This window comes from Rhinopithecus roxellana, chromosome 1 (assembly GCF_007565055.1).
Source record: "Rhinopithecus roxellana isolate Shanxi Qingling chromosome 1, ASM756505v1, whole genome shotgun sequence".
Lineage (NCBI taxonomy): Eukaryota > Metazoa > Chordata > Mammalia > Primates > Cercopithecidae > Rhinopithecus > Rhinopithecus roxellana.
Genome location: NC_044549.1, coordinates 201,362,822 through 201,377,248, shown reverse-complemented (window position 1 = coordinate 201,377,248; position 14,427 = coordinate 201,362,822). Strand labels below are relative to the sequence as shown.

At 43.5% G+C, this 14,427-nt stretch overlaps 1 protein-coding gene across 1 annotated transcript in view; it reads left to right on the top strand.

Annotated features, from left to right (window-relative positions):
* SMARCC1 (SWI/SNF related, matrix associated, actin dependent regulator of chromatin subfamily c member 1) overlaps window positions 1-14,427 on the top strand; it is a 198,230-nt gene that overhangs the window by 54,767 nt on the left and 129,036 nt on the right. The window contains exons 6-7 of the mRNA XM_010374744.2: window positions 8,415-8,484; window positions 13,725-13,794. Coding sequence (XP_010373046.1) covers window positions 8,415-8,484; window positions 13,725-13,794 — 140 coding nt within the window. The remainder of the gene's footprint in view (window positions 1-8,414; window positions 8,485-13,724; window positions 13,795-14,427) is intronic.

Here is a 14,427-nt window from a genome sequence, read left to right as displayed (position 1 = left end):
TGAGAGAATCTTGTGCTGTCGCCCAGGCTGGAGTACAGTGATGCGATCCCGGTTCATTGCATCCTCTGCCTCTGAGGTTCAATCGATTCTTATGCCTCAGTCTCCAGAATTGCTGGGACTACAGGTGTGTGCCACCATGCCTAGCTAATTTTTGTATTTTTCGTAGAGATGGGGTTTTGCCATGTTGGTGAGCCTGGTCTCGAACTCCTTACCTCAAGTGATCTGCCCACCTCAGCCTCCCAAAGAGCTGGGATTACAGGCATGAGCCACCGTGCCCGGCCACGATGGTTTCTCACTATGTTCCCAGGCTGGTCTTGAATTCCTGGCCTCAAGTCATCCTCCAGCCTCGCCCTCCCAAAGTATTAGGATTGATTATAGGTGTGAGCCACCATACCTGGCCTCTTTTTGAGTTCTTAAAGTAGCAGTGCTTTTTTTCTCTCCACTCATCTTTAGCTTTTAGCCTAGAGTAGCATTTAATAAAGTCATTGGTATGGAGTCTTTAGTCTTATTGTGAAGTATGCTTACATAGACCTAAGGAAACCAATGTATTCTGTATCACAGAACTCTATCTACATCACAGAGATTATAAAGTCAAATAGAGTTGGTAACATAATTATTGGTAGGAAGAAATGACATATTACTTTCAAGTAATCCTGTCTCCCTTAACCCCGCATTTTATGTATTCTGTTACATACATGATTTAAAAAAAAGCAATTGATGGCCAGGCGTGGTGGCTCATGCCTGTAATCCCAGTACTTTGAGAGGCCAAGGCAGGTGGATCACAAGGTCAAGAGATCGAGACCATCCTGGTCAACATGGTGAAACCCGTCTCTACTAAAAATTAGCTGGGCATGGTGACGCGCCCCTGTGGTCCCAGCTACTGGGGAGGCTGAGTCAGGAGAATTGCTTGAGCCCGGGAAGCAGAGGTTGCAGTGAGCTGAGATGGCGCCACTATACTCCAGCCTGGTGACAGAGCGAGACTGTGTCTCAGAAAAATTCTGCCCCCTCAAGCTTACTTTGTCTTGGTACACATGTACTAGTACTGTCTTCTGACATCTTAGCCTTCTTCTTCTGACTTCCTTTTAGGCTGAGACTTTGGGTATTTACTACATGTAAGTTTACGATTACATGTGACTAAACTGTAATTAAGCCCATCACATAGTAATCTAGCTGAGGAGACTTATGTAGAAGATAATTTTCTGAAACATTCCTTGTGTGACAGAGCTTTATGTATCTTTAGAATTGGTTGAGAAGCCTCATGAAATGTCTTTTTTTCCTGCTGCAAAAGAGATGACCAATTGAATTATGTTTTAGCATTTAGTAAAATATCTTGCATGTTCTGAAAGTTAATGTTTCTAGTACTGCATACAATTAAAGATTGAGTACATTCTTTCTTTTATATATGACATCTCAAAGTGTAAAGTAATATAATTATTTTATCACATTGAGCAATCTGAAGTCCAGTTCCTTTTTTTACTAGTATTATGGCTTTGAACAGATCCCTTAAACCTCTCTCTTTTGGAATATCTTTTTTTTTTTTTGAGGCGGAGTCTGTCGCCCAGACTGAAATGCAGTGGCGCGATCTCGGCTCACTGCAAGCTCCGCCTCCCGGGTTCACGCCATTCTCCTGCCTCAGCCTCCTTGCCCGGCTAGTTTTTCATATTTTTTAGTAGAGATGGGGTTTCACCATGTTAGCCAGGATGGTTTTGATCTCCTGACCTCGTGATCCGCCCGTCACGGCCTCCCAAAGTGCTGGGATTACAGGCTTGAGCCACCGCGCCCGGCCTGGAATATCTTTTTATTAGATTGACTGTCAAATGTAGTTTATATGTGGAATGTTACCAGGGCAGAAGTGCAACAAATTGATTGCTGTTTCTTGCCTTGAAGCTGAAATTACCTACTCTCTTTTTTTTTGAGACGGAGTCTCGCTCTGTCGCCCGAACTGGAGTGCAGTGGTCAGATCTCAGCTCACTGCAAGCTCTGCCTTTAGGGTTCACGCCATTCTCCTGCCTCAGCCTCCTGAGTAGCTGGGACTATAGGCGCCCGCCACCTTGCCAGGCTAGATTTTGTATTTTTTTAGTAGAGACGGGGTTTCACCGTGTTAGCCAGGATGGTCTTGATCTCCTGACCTTGTGATCCACCCATCTCGGCCTCCCAAAGTGCTGGGATTACAGGCTTGAGCCACCGCGCCCGGCTACCTACTCTTTTTGCTACCAGGTTGTACTGGAAACATTTTATGTATTGTCCTACAGTTTATGCTGAATATTTAGCTGTTTTTTATATATACATATAAAAAATATATACATTTTTTTTTTTTTTTTGAGGTGGAGTCTCGCTCTGTCACCCAGGCTGGAGTGCAGTGGCGCGATCTTGGCTCACTGCAAGCTCTGCCTCCTGGGTTCAAGCCATTCTCCTGCCTCAGCCTCCCGAGTAACTGGGACTACAGATGCATGCCACCTTGCCTGGCTAATTTTTTTTTTTGTATTTTTAGTAGAGACAGGGTTTCACCGTATTAGTCTTAGTCTCCTGACCTTGTGATCCACTTGCCTTTTCTGGGGATACCCTCCAGAGGGATGCAGAGGTCTAACTGGCTTCTTAGAATCTTAGGAAAGAGACCTTAATAGGTCATAATAATAGTACCTTCATTGATCTCTGATGATCAGGCCTTTATGTGTAAGCATTTTAAATGAATTAACAGGCTGGGCACCGTGGCTCATGCCTGTAGTCCCAGCACTTTGAGAGGCCAAGGCAGCCAGATTGCGTAAGCCCAGGAGTTCAAAACCAGCCTGGATAACAAGGCGAAACCTCTACAAGATGATAAGTAAATGAACCAACAGCTTACATTGATTGAGTACCTTCGGTGTTCCTAATGCCTTAATTCATTGTATTTGTTAATTCAGTTGTAAAGCATTCTAATGATATAGGTGTTATTGTTATTACTTTGTTTCTTTTTTGTTGTTGTTCTTTTTTGTTTCTTTATTTGAGACAGAGTCACACTCTGTCTCCTAGGCTGGAGTGCAGTGGCGTGATCTCAGCTCACTGCAAACTCCATTCTCCGGGTTCAAGCGATTCTCCTGCTTTAGCCTCCCAAGTAGCTGGGACTACAGGCATGCGCCACTATGCCCTGCTAATTTTTGTATTTTTTAGTAGAGACAGGGTTTCACCATATTGGACAGGCTAGTCTCGAACTCCTGACTTTGTGATCCGCCCAAAGTGCTGAGATTACAGTCATGAGCCACCTTGCCCGGCCTTGTTGTTGTTCTTTTTTTAACAACAGGTGTGCTCCACTGCACCTGGCTATTTTAGTTTTATTTTGAAGAGACATGGTCTTGCCTAGGCTGGTCTCAAGCTCCTGGCCTCAAGAGATTCTCCCTGCTGCCTCGGCCTCCCAAAATGCTGGGATTACAGGCATGAGCCACAGAACCCACCCTGCAGCACACACTCCCTCCCCCCCACCCTACTCCTTTTTTTAAATGGAAGGTTTGTGGAAACTGTGTCAAGCAAGTCTGTTGGTGCCATTTTCCCAACAGCACGTGCTCACATTGTGTCTGTGTATCACATTTTGGTAATTCTCACAATATTTCAAACTTTTTTAGTTGTTTGTTTGTTTGTTTTGTCACCCAGGCTGGAGTGCAATGGTGCAATCTCAGCTCACTGCATCCTCCACCTCCTGGGTTCAAGCAGTTCTCTGCCTCAGCGTCCCGAGTAGCTGGTATTACAGGCACCCGCCACCACGTCCAGCTAATTTTTGTATTTTTAGTAGATACAGAGTTTCACCATGTTGGCCAGGCTGGTCTTGAACTCCTGACCTCGTGATCCTCCCCGGCTCGGCGTCCCAAAGTCCTGGGATTACAGGTGTGAGCCACCGCGCCTGGCTTACTTTTTTAGTATTATTGTATATGTTATGGTGATCTGTGATAGATGCTATCTGATATTATTTTAATTGCTTTGGTTTAGCACAACATCCATAGAAGGTGGTGAAGTTAATTGATAAATGTATGTGTTCTGACTTCTCCACTGACTGGCTACTCCTCTCGCTACCTTGTCCCTGAGACCCACAAGTGTTAAAATTAGGCCAATTAATAACCCTACAATGACCTCTAGCTGGTCAAGTCAAAGGAAGAATTGCTTATCTGTCACTTTAGATCAAAAGCTAGTCGTGATTTAGTTTAGTGAGGAAGGCATGACAAAAGCCAAGATAAGCTGAGAACTTGGCTTCTTAAGCCAAACAGCCAAGTTTTTAATGCGAAGGAAAAGTTTTTGAAGGAAATTAAAAGTGGAACTCTAGTGAACATGCAGATGATACGGTGCAAAACATGCTTATTGCTGATACTGAGAAAGCTTCAGTGGTCTGAATAGGAGATCAAAGCAGCCCAACATTTTCTTAAGCTAAATTCTAATCCAGAACAAAGGCCTAACCCTCTTCAATTCTGTGAAGGCTGAGAGAGGTGAGGAAGCTGCAGAAGGAACGTTTGAAGGTAGCAGAGGTTGCTTAATGAGGTTTAAGGAAAGAAGCCGTTTTCAGAACATAAAAATGCAAGGTGAAGCAACAAGTGCTAATGTAGAATCTGCAGCAAGTTATCCAGAAGATTGAGCAAAGATAATTGGTGAAGCTGGCTATACTAAACAACATATATTCAATGTAAATGATAGTCTTCTATTAAAATAAGATGCTATTTAGGACTGTCATAGTTAGAGAAGTCAATGCCTGGCTTTAAAGCTTCAGCCAGGCTGTTTTGGGGCTTAATGCAGTTGGTGACTGTAAGTTAAAGCCAATGGTCATTTGCAATTCTTACAATCCTAAGGCCCTACAGATTATGCTACATCTTCTTTGCCTGTGCTCCGTAACAAAACTGCAAAGCCTAGATGACAGCACATCTATTTACAGTATGGTTTACTGAATACTTTAAGTCCACTGTAGAGACCTACTGCTCAGGAAAAACAATTTCTTTTGAAATACCACTGCCTGTTGACAGTCACCTAGTCACCAAAGCCTCTGTTGGAGATGTACAAGGAAATTAATGTTATTTCCGTGCATAGTAACACAACTTCCATTCTGCAGCCATGTTTTAAGGAGAAATTTGACTTTCAAGTCTTGTTATTTAAGGAATACATTTTGTAAAGATATAGCTGCTATAGTTAATGGTTCGTATGATAGATCTGGGCAAAGTAAATTGAAAATCTTCTGGAATAGATTCATCATTCTAGATGTCACTAAGAACACATGTGATTCATCAGAGGTCACAATATCAACAGTAACAGAAGTTTGGAAGACGTGGCTTCTGACCCTCATGGTTGACTTTGAGGGGTTAAAGACTTTAGCTACAGACGTGGTTCAAATAAGAGAACTAGAATTTGAATTGAAGCCGGAACATGTGACTGAATTGCCGCAATCTCATGACCAAACTTGAACATATGGAAGAGTTGTTCCTTATGGATTAACAAAGTGTTTTCTTGACATGGAATCTACTCCTGGCACAGTTGCTGTTAACATTGTTGAAATGAGAACAAAGGATTTTAAATATTACATAAATTTACTTGATAAAGCAAACAGCAGGGTTTTGAAAGAAATTCTACTGTGTGTAAAATGCTGTCAGCATCACATGCTACAGAGAAATCGTTTGTGAAAGTAGTCAATCAATGTGACAAACTTTACTGTTGACTTATCTTAAGAAATTGCCACAGCCACCTTAACCCTCAGCAACCACCACCCTGATCAGTCAGCTGCCAGCATCATTGAGGCAGTATCCTCTGTCAGCAAAAAGACTGATTTGCTTAAGTCTCAGATGATTGTTAGCATTTTTTTTTTCCTCTGAGGTGGCATTTTGCTTTTGTTGTCCAGGCTGGAGTGCAGTGGTGTGATCTCGGCTCGCTGCAGCCTCTGCCTCCGGGGTTCAAGAGATTCTCCTGCCTCAGTCTCCTGAGTAGCTGGGATTATAGGCACCTGCCACCACACCCAGCTCATTTTTTGTATTTTTAGTAGACACGGTTTTCACCATGTTGGCCAGGCTGGTCTCGAACTTCTGACCTCAGGCGATCCACCCGCCTCGACCTCCCAAAGTGCTGGGATTACAGGCATGAGCCACTGGGTCCGGCTGCGATTGTTAGCATTTTTTAGCAATAAAATATTTGTAAATTAAGGTATGTACGTTGTTTTCTAAAACCGTGTAAACATAACTTTTGATTTTTGTTTTGAGAGACAGGGTCTCTCTCACTTTCTTGCCCAAGCTAACGTACAGTGGCATAATCATAGTTCACTGCAACCTTGAACTCCTGGGCTCAAGTGATCCTCCCATTTCACCTCCTGAGTAGCTGGGACTACAGGCATTTTTGCCTGGCTAATTTTTTTTTTTTTTTTTTTGAGACGGAGTCTCGTTCTGTCACCCAGGCTGGGGTGCAGTGGCTGGATTTCAGCTCACTGCAAGCTCCGCCTCCCGGGTTTACACCATTCTTCTGCCTCAGCCTCCCAAGTAGCTGGGACTACAGGCGCCCACCATCTTGCCCAGCTAGTTTTTTTTTTTTTTGTATTTTTTAGTAGAGACGGAGTTTCACCGTGTTAGCCAGGATGGTCTCGATCTCCTGACCTTGTGATCCGCTTGTCTTGGCCTCCCAAAGTGCTGGGATTACAGGCTTGAGCCACCGCGCCCAGCCTGCCTGGCTAATTTTTAAATTTGAGACAAGGTCTCACTGTGTTGCTCAGACTAGTCTTGAACTCCTAGGCTCAAGTGATCCTTTCACCTCAGCCTTCCAAAGTGCTGGAATTACAGGTGTGAGCAGCTGCGCCTGGCCTAAATGTAACTTATTTTTTATTTTATTTTTATTTATTTATTTATTTTTTTTGAGACGGAGTCTTGCTCTGTTGCCCAGGCTGGAGTGCAGTGGCCGGATCTCAGCTCACTGCAAGCTCTGCCTCCCGGGTTCCCGCCATTCTCCTGTCTCAGCCTCCCGAGTAGCTGGGACTACAGGCCACCCGCCACCTCGCCCGGCTAGTTTTTTGTATTTTTTATTAGAGACGAGGTTTCACCGTGTTAGCCAGGATGGTCTCGATCTCCTGACCTCGTGATCCGCCCGTCTCGGCCTCCCAAAGTGCTGGGATTACAGGCTTGAGCCACCGCGCCCGTCTTATTTTTTATTTTTTTGAGACGGAGTCTCGCTTTGTCCCCTAAGCTAGTGGTGCCATCTTGGCTCACTGCAAGCTCTGCCTCCCGGGCTCAAGTGATTCTTCTGCCTCAGCCTCCAGAATAGCTGGGATTACAGGCATGTGCCACCACACCAGCTAATTTTTGTATTTTTAGTAGAGACAGGGTTTCACCATGTTGGCCACTCTGGTCTCGAACTCCTGACCTCAAGTGATCCACCTGGCTCAGTCTCCCACAGTGCCAGGATTACAGACATGAGCCAGCACACCTGGCCATAAGTGTAACTTTTATATATGTCAGGAAACTAAATTTGTGCAACTAATTTTGTAATGCTTTATCACAGTGGTCTGAAACTGAACTTGACGACATTTCTGTGTTATGCTTGCATATAGTCCTAGCTTATGGCTCAAGGCCAGAAACGGCATTGGTTCACTTTATTTTTTTTTATTTTTTATTTTTTTTTGAGACGGAGTCTCGCTCTGTCGCCCGGGCTGGAGTGCAGTGGCCGGATCTCAGCTCACTGCAAGCTCCGCCTCCCGGGTTCACGCCATTCTCCTGCCTCAGCCTCCGGAGTAGCTGGGACTACAGGCGCCCGCCACCTCGCCCGGCTAGTTCACTTTAAATAATGATAATTTGTGATGTCCTTGGAAGTAGTTTTAAGAAGTAGTAGTACCTGGCTGGACACAGTGGCTCACACCTGTAATCCCAGAACTTTGGAAGGCCAAGGCAGGCGGCTCACCTAAGGTCAGGAGTTCAAGACCAGCCTGACCAACATGGTGAAACCCCCTCTCTACTAAAAATAGGAAAAGTAGCCAGGTGTGGTGGCAGGTGCCTGTAATTCCAGCTACTCAGGAGGCTGAGGCAGGAGAATTGTTTGAACCCAGGAGATGGAGAAGGTTGCAGTGAACCAAGATCGTGCTGCCACACACTCCAGCCTGGGTGACAGAGCAGGACTCCATTTCAGAAAAAAAAAAAAGAATTAGTAGTACCCATATTACTGATATGGGTACCCCGAGAGAGAGGGATCTGTAGAGAACTAGCTAATAGATGCTCAAATTACTTTTTTTATACAGCAGTCTAAACTCTGTAGACAATTTATTGGTTTATTGTTGTTAATCACTATTTTTTTATTTGACTAAAAATAAGCATTACTTTTAAAATAAAGTCTATAAGTAAAACCATGCTTTTAGAATTTGTATGGAATTTGTATCTGGGATCTCATAGTTCATTTGCCATGTGCTTTATTTTTGTGGTTTTTGTTCATTTGCTTTCCAGGGAACATTTACGGATGAGAAGTCAAAAGCTTCCCACCACATTTACCCATATTCTTCCTCACAAGACGATGGTAAGTTGGTTTTGCGTTGTGAACGGATAAGCTCATACATCATACCATACGGATTTTATGTCATATCCTCAAAGACTTAAACAGAATAACTAGCTTTTTGTTTTTGTTTTGTTTTGTTTTTAAGATAGAGTCTCTGTTGCCCAGGCTGGAGTGTAGTGGCGCGATCTCAGCTCACTGCCACTTCCACCTCCTGGGTTAAGAGATCCTCCTGCTTCAGCCTCCTGAGTAGCTGGGAATACAGGCGCCTGCCACCATGCCCAACTAATATTTGTATTTTTATTAGAGATGGGGTTTCACCATGTTGGCCAGGATGGTTTTGATCTCTTGACCTTGTGATCCGCCCACCTTGGCCTCCCAAAGTGCTGGGTTTACAAGTGTGAGCCACTGCACCCGGCCAACATTAACTTTTAAAAGATGTAGTAGAAGCTGTGCCTAGAGGAACATTTATTTCTTTATATTAGGAAAGGAGAAAGGTTAGAAATCAGTGGTCCAAACATCTTTCTCAAGAAATTAGAAAAACACTACCAAATTAAACCTAACGAAAAAAGGAAATAATAAAAGAGCAAAAATTAATGATGTAGAAAATACACATTAGTGAGATATTCAGCAATGTCAAGTGGTTCTTATGAAAGACTAATAAGGGCTGGACGTGGTGTCTCATGCCTGTAATTCTGGCACTTCTGGAGGCCAAGGCAGGTGGATCACTTGAGATCAGGAGTTTGAGATCGGCCTGACCAAAATGGTGAAACCCCATCTCTACTAAAAATACCAAAAATTAGCTGGGTGTGCTCGCACCCGTCTGTAACCCCAGCTACTTGGGAGGCTGAGGCAGGAGAATCACTTGAACCTGGGATGCGGAGGTTGCAATGAACCAAGATCTCACCACTGCACTCCAGCCTGGGCGACAGGAGACTCCATCTCAAAAAAAAAAAACAAAAACAAAAAAACGGACTAATAAGGTGGTTAAATCCAGGTGTGGTCATATGTGCCTGTATTCAGCTCCTCTGGAGGCTGAGGTGGGAGGATCACTTGAGGTCAGGAGTTTGAGGCTGTGGTGTGTGATGATTGTGCCTGTGTATAGCCATTGCACTCCAACCTGGGCAACATAGTGAAATCTTATGTCTTAAAAAACAAGGCCTGGCGCTGTGGCTCAGGCCTGTAATCCCAGCACTCTGGGAGGCTGAGGCAGGTGGATCACCTGAGGTCAGGAGTTCGAGACTAGCCTGACAAACATGGCGAAACCTGGTCTCTACTAAAACTACAAAAATTTAACCGGGAGTGGTGGCAGGTATCTGTAATCCTAGCTACTCGGGAAGGTGAGGCAGGGGAATCGCTTGAACCTGGGAGGCGGAGGTTGCAGTGAGCTGAGATTGCGCCATTGCACGCCAGCCTGGGCAATAAGAGCGAAACTCTCTCTTACAAAAAAAAAAAAAAAAAAGAAGATTCCTATTGGTAAAAGAGGAAAATATCCAAAACCTAAGTTAAAATAATTAGATGAATGGATAAACAAAATGTGGCATATACATACAGTGGAATTTTTTTTTTTTATTTTTTTTTGAGACAGAGTCTTTGCTCTGTCACCCCAGGCTAGAGTGCAGTGGTGCGGTCTCAGCTCACTGCAACCTCCGCCTTCTGGGTTCAAGTGATTCTCCTGCCTCAGCCTCCTGAGTGAGACTCCGTCTCAAAAAAAAAAAAAAAAAAAAAAAAAAACAACAACAAAAAGCCCCAATTCTGTTCTTCTAGCTAATTTCAATTAATTATTATATTAACTGTATGATATGCTAATTATTAACTGTATTTTATATTGTACTAATTATTATATTAACTGTGTATTTTTATTTTCTGTATTCATGTTGCTCTGGCATCTGATGCCCTGGGGAGAGATTGCCCTTTTGAGGGCTAGCTAATTTCTAAAGATAATTACTTCTCTAGGAGCACATCTTTCATATGTAAACCAACCAATCTGAGTATATAGCTGTAACTATCTCCTTATCTAACTCACACACCAAAGCAATATTTCCCCTTTTGTAAATCATTCCAGGGCGAGGTACTAGGCAATTAGAGACAACCTCTGTGCCCAAATGTTTCTTGGAATTATTCAGCCATCCCCACCCTAAACTGTTTACTCTGCCCCATGTTACCTTTTCTATGGAAACCCCAACACAGGGTTTGGCTTAGGCTTCCCCTTGTTCCTGTCTTCTACCTCTTGACTATTGTGATGCCTCTGCAGTGGCTCTGCAGGGTATGTTCTTTCCCTTCTTTTGGGATATGTAAGTAATTCATCTTTTTTTTTTTTTCTTTGAGACGGAGTCTCGCTCTGTCACCCAGGCTGGAGTGCAGTGGCCGGATCTCAGCTCACTGCAAGCTCCGCCTCCCGGGTTCCTGCCATTCTCCTGCCTCAGCCTTCCGAGTAGCTGGGACTACAGGCGCCCGCCACCTCGCCCGGCTAGTTTTTTGTATTTTTTTTTTTTGGTAGAGACGGGGTTTCACCGTATTAGCCAGGATGGTCTCGATCTCCTGACCTCGTGATCCACCCATCTCGGCCTCCCAAAGTGCTGGGATTACAGGCTTGAGCCACCGCGCCCAGCCAGTAATTCATCTTTTACTGGCATTGGCCTTACTCTTGTCATTCAGCCATACTTCTATAAATTAATTCCTGGGTATAAATTTATAATACCTGGGAAGAGAGTGAGTTTACATCTCACACCTCTTGTTGTTTCTGCTATTAGGAAATTTTTCAAAGACAATTAAAAAAATTGTCTTGGCCGGGCATGGTGGCTCACGCTTGTAATCCCAGCACTTTGGGAGGCCGAGGCGGGCGGATCACGAGGTCAGGAGATTGAGACCACAGTGAAACCCGTCTCTACTAAAAATACAAAAAATTAGCTGGGTGCGGTGGCGGGCGCCTGTAGTCCCAGCAACTCAGGGGGCTGAGGCAGGAGAATGGTGCGAACCCGGGAGGCGGAGCTTGCAGTGAGCCGAGGTCGAGATCGTGCCACTGCATTCCAGCTTGGGCTACAGAGCGAGACTCTGTCTCAAAACAAAACAAAACAAAAAAATTGTCTTGATAAAAATCAAAAAATTTTTTGGCTGGGCACAGTGGCTCACGCCTGTAATCCCAGCACTTTGGGAGGCCAAGATGATAGTTCACCTGAGGTCAGGAGTTTGAGACCAGCCTGACCAACATGGAGAAACCCTGTCTCTACTAAAAATACAAAAAATTAGTCAGGCGTGGTGGTGCATGCCTGTAATCCCAGCTACTTGGGAGGCTGAGGCAGGAGAATCGCTTGAACCTGAGAGGCAGAGTTTATGGTGAGCCGAGATCGCACCATTGCACTCCAGCCTGGGCAACAAGAGTGAAACTCCGTCTCAAAAAAGAAAAACAAGTCAAAATTTGTATCAAAGTCAGCTGTGGTTAGGAAAGATACGTTTTCTTGTTTTTCTCATTAAAGTGTGTAGTCTTTGACAAGATAATCAGTATTCTGAAAGTCAGCTTTTACTAGTCAGAACACCACAAAGACACTCTTAACAGGACAGGACAGGTAGTTTAGGTAGTGGGGATTTAGAAAGATCCTCTGGCCCCTTCTTTTCTTTTTTCCTCTGCCATGTTGAGTTACCAGGTTAGGGGACAGGACCTGATTCTGTCATTTTCACCTTTTGTTTTGAGGTGAGGACTCATTCTTGCCCAGCCTGAAGTGCAAGAGTGCACTTATTAATAGCTCACTGCAGCCTCAAACTATAATGCTCAAGTGATCTTCCTGCCTTAGCCTCCTGAGTAGCTGGGAGTATAGATGCACACCACCATGCCTAGCTATTTTTATTTTTAAATTTTTTAAGTGACCGAATCTTACTTTGTTGCCCAGGCTGGTCTTGAACTCCTGGGCTCAAGTGATCTTCCTGCCCCTGCCTCCAAAAGTGCTGGGATTACAGGCTTGAACCACCACACCTGGCCCCCTTTCACTTTCTTTTGAGATGGTTAGGTGAGTCATTGTATACTTTAAAAACAGCACAGGTGTAGGGGCTTCATGGCTTTATTCAGTGAAAACAAGGCTATATCTTGTTAAAACTGGCACTGGAAAGTAATTTTTACTTGGCTAATTGTTTTTTTTTTTTGGCTGTTTCTTGGGCTTTAAGGAGGCTTGCTTCAAAACTTCTCTCTTGCTATTAGGCATACATTTTCTAAGCTAAATTCAGACTACCAAGAAGCACATGATAACCATTGTTGAAATGTGGAGGTAATTTAACTGTGATTAGAATAATAAAAATCACTTTATTGTATAATTTGCACTTATCTTCGGAAAGGAAACTTGAGAAAAAAAGTCTACAATATGTAATCACATTGTTTACACTCTTGTTGGGAGGGCTAAATTAACAGGTATGAGGCAGTTAAAGAATAGTAAAAATAGGCCGGGCGCGGTGGCTCATGCCTGTAATCCCAGCACTTTGGGAGGCCAAGGCGGGCGGATCACAAGGTCAGGAGATCGAGACCACAGTGAAACCCCGTCTCTATTAAAAATACAAAAAATTAGCCGGGCGCGGTGGCGGGCACCTGTAGTCCCAGCTACTAGGGAGGCTGAGGCAGGAGAATGGCGTGAACCCAGGAGGCGGAGCTTGTAGTGAGCCGAGATCGCGCCACTGCACTCCAGCCTGGTGGACAGAGTGAGACTCTGTCTCAAAAAAAAAAAAAAAAAAAAAAAAGAATAGTAAAAATAGTATTTTTGATAAAAACTTTGATATAGCACTGTATAACTTACAGAACATCAGAAAAAGGGAATCTAGAGGAAGCAGAGTAGTTAGTAAAACTTTCATCAATGAGATGAAGTACAGTTTACATCTGGAAAGATGTGTAATAATTGCTAAGCCTCACAGAAAGAGGGATGAGAGGTTCACCATGAGAAGTGAAGTATTAAATAATATGATGATTATTACTTGGGTAGAAGAGAGAGGGGAGGCTGGCAGGAGAATGGGATGGGAGTATTTTGCCGCAGTGGATAATTGGTTTTGTCAAGAGTGATGGATAGTAGACCTACAGTTTGGTAAGTCTGAAAGACTGAGAAATTTCCCTTTAATCTGGTAGATAGTACTCAATTTGAAAACTTTTTCTTTCTAAACCAGCAATGGCATGTTGGAAAAATGTTCATTAGCAAACTAAAACATCTTAGTAAAAATTAAGGCTAAAAATAATAGTTTCTTCATTATTTTGTCAGTTTGAGTAAAGTTTTTTTCTTTTTCTCTTTCAGAAGAATGGTTGAGACCGGTGATGAGAAAAGACAAGCAAGTGTTAGTGCATTGGGGCTTTTACCCAGACAGGTAATGTTCGTTTGCTGTGAGACCTGGTATAAAGATTTCTGTGAAAGGAAGGCACATTTATTTATAGTTTTATTTTCTGAATATTGACAATTTGTTGATTTGTGTGTAGTCATTTTTCTCACTTCCAGAGTCTTTCATTGACTATTTTCTTAAGGTACAGAATTTAATGAGATCACCATTAAATGGTAAATGAATAAGCCATAAATGGCTTTATTTATCTTTGAAAAAAGAAACGATATCAGCGCTGGGCGCGATGACTCACGCCTGTAATCACAGCACTTTGGGAGGCTAAGGCAGGTGGATCATGAGGTCAGTAGCTCGAGACCAGCCTGGCCAACATAGTGAAACCCCATCTCTACTAAAAATAAAAATTAGCCAGGTGTGGTGGCGGGCGTAATCCCAGCTACTCGGGAGGCTGAGACAGGAGAATTGCTTGAGCCCGGGAGGCAGATGTTGCAGTGAGTTGAGATTGCACCATTGCACTCCAGCCTGGACGACGGAGTAAGACTCCGTCTCAAAAAAAAACCCCCAAAAACTGGTGTCTTTTATGTATTTGCCAAGAAAGTCTGTGTGGTATTAGGTTGCTAATTTATATTTGTTTCTTTTAATAAATGAATTTTGCCAGGCACAGTG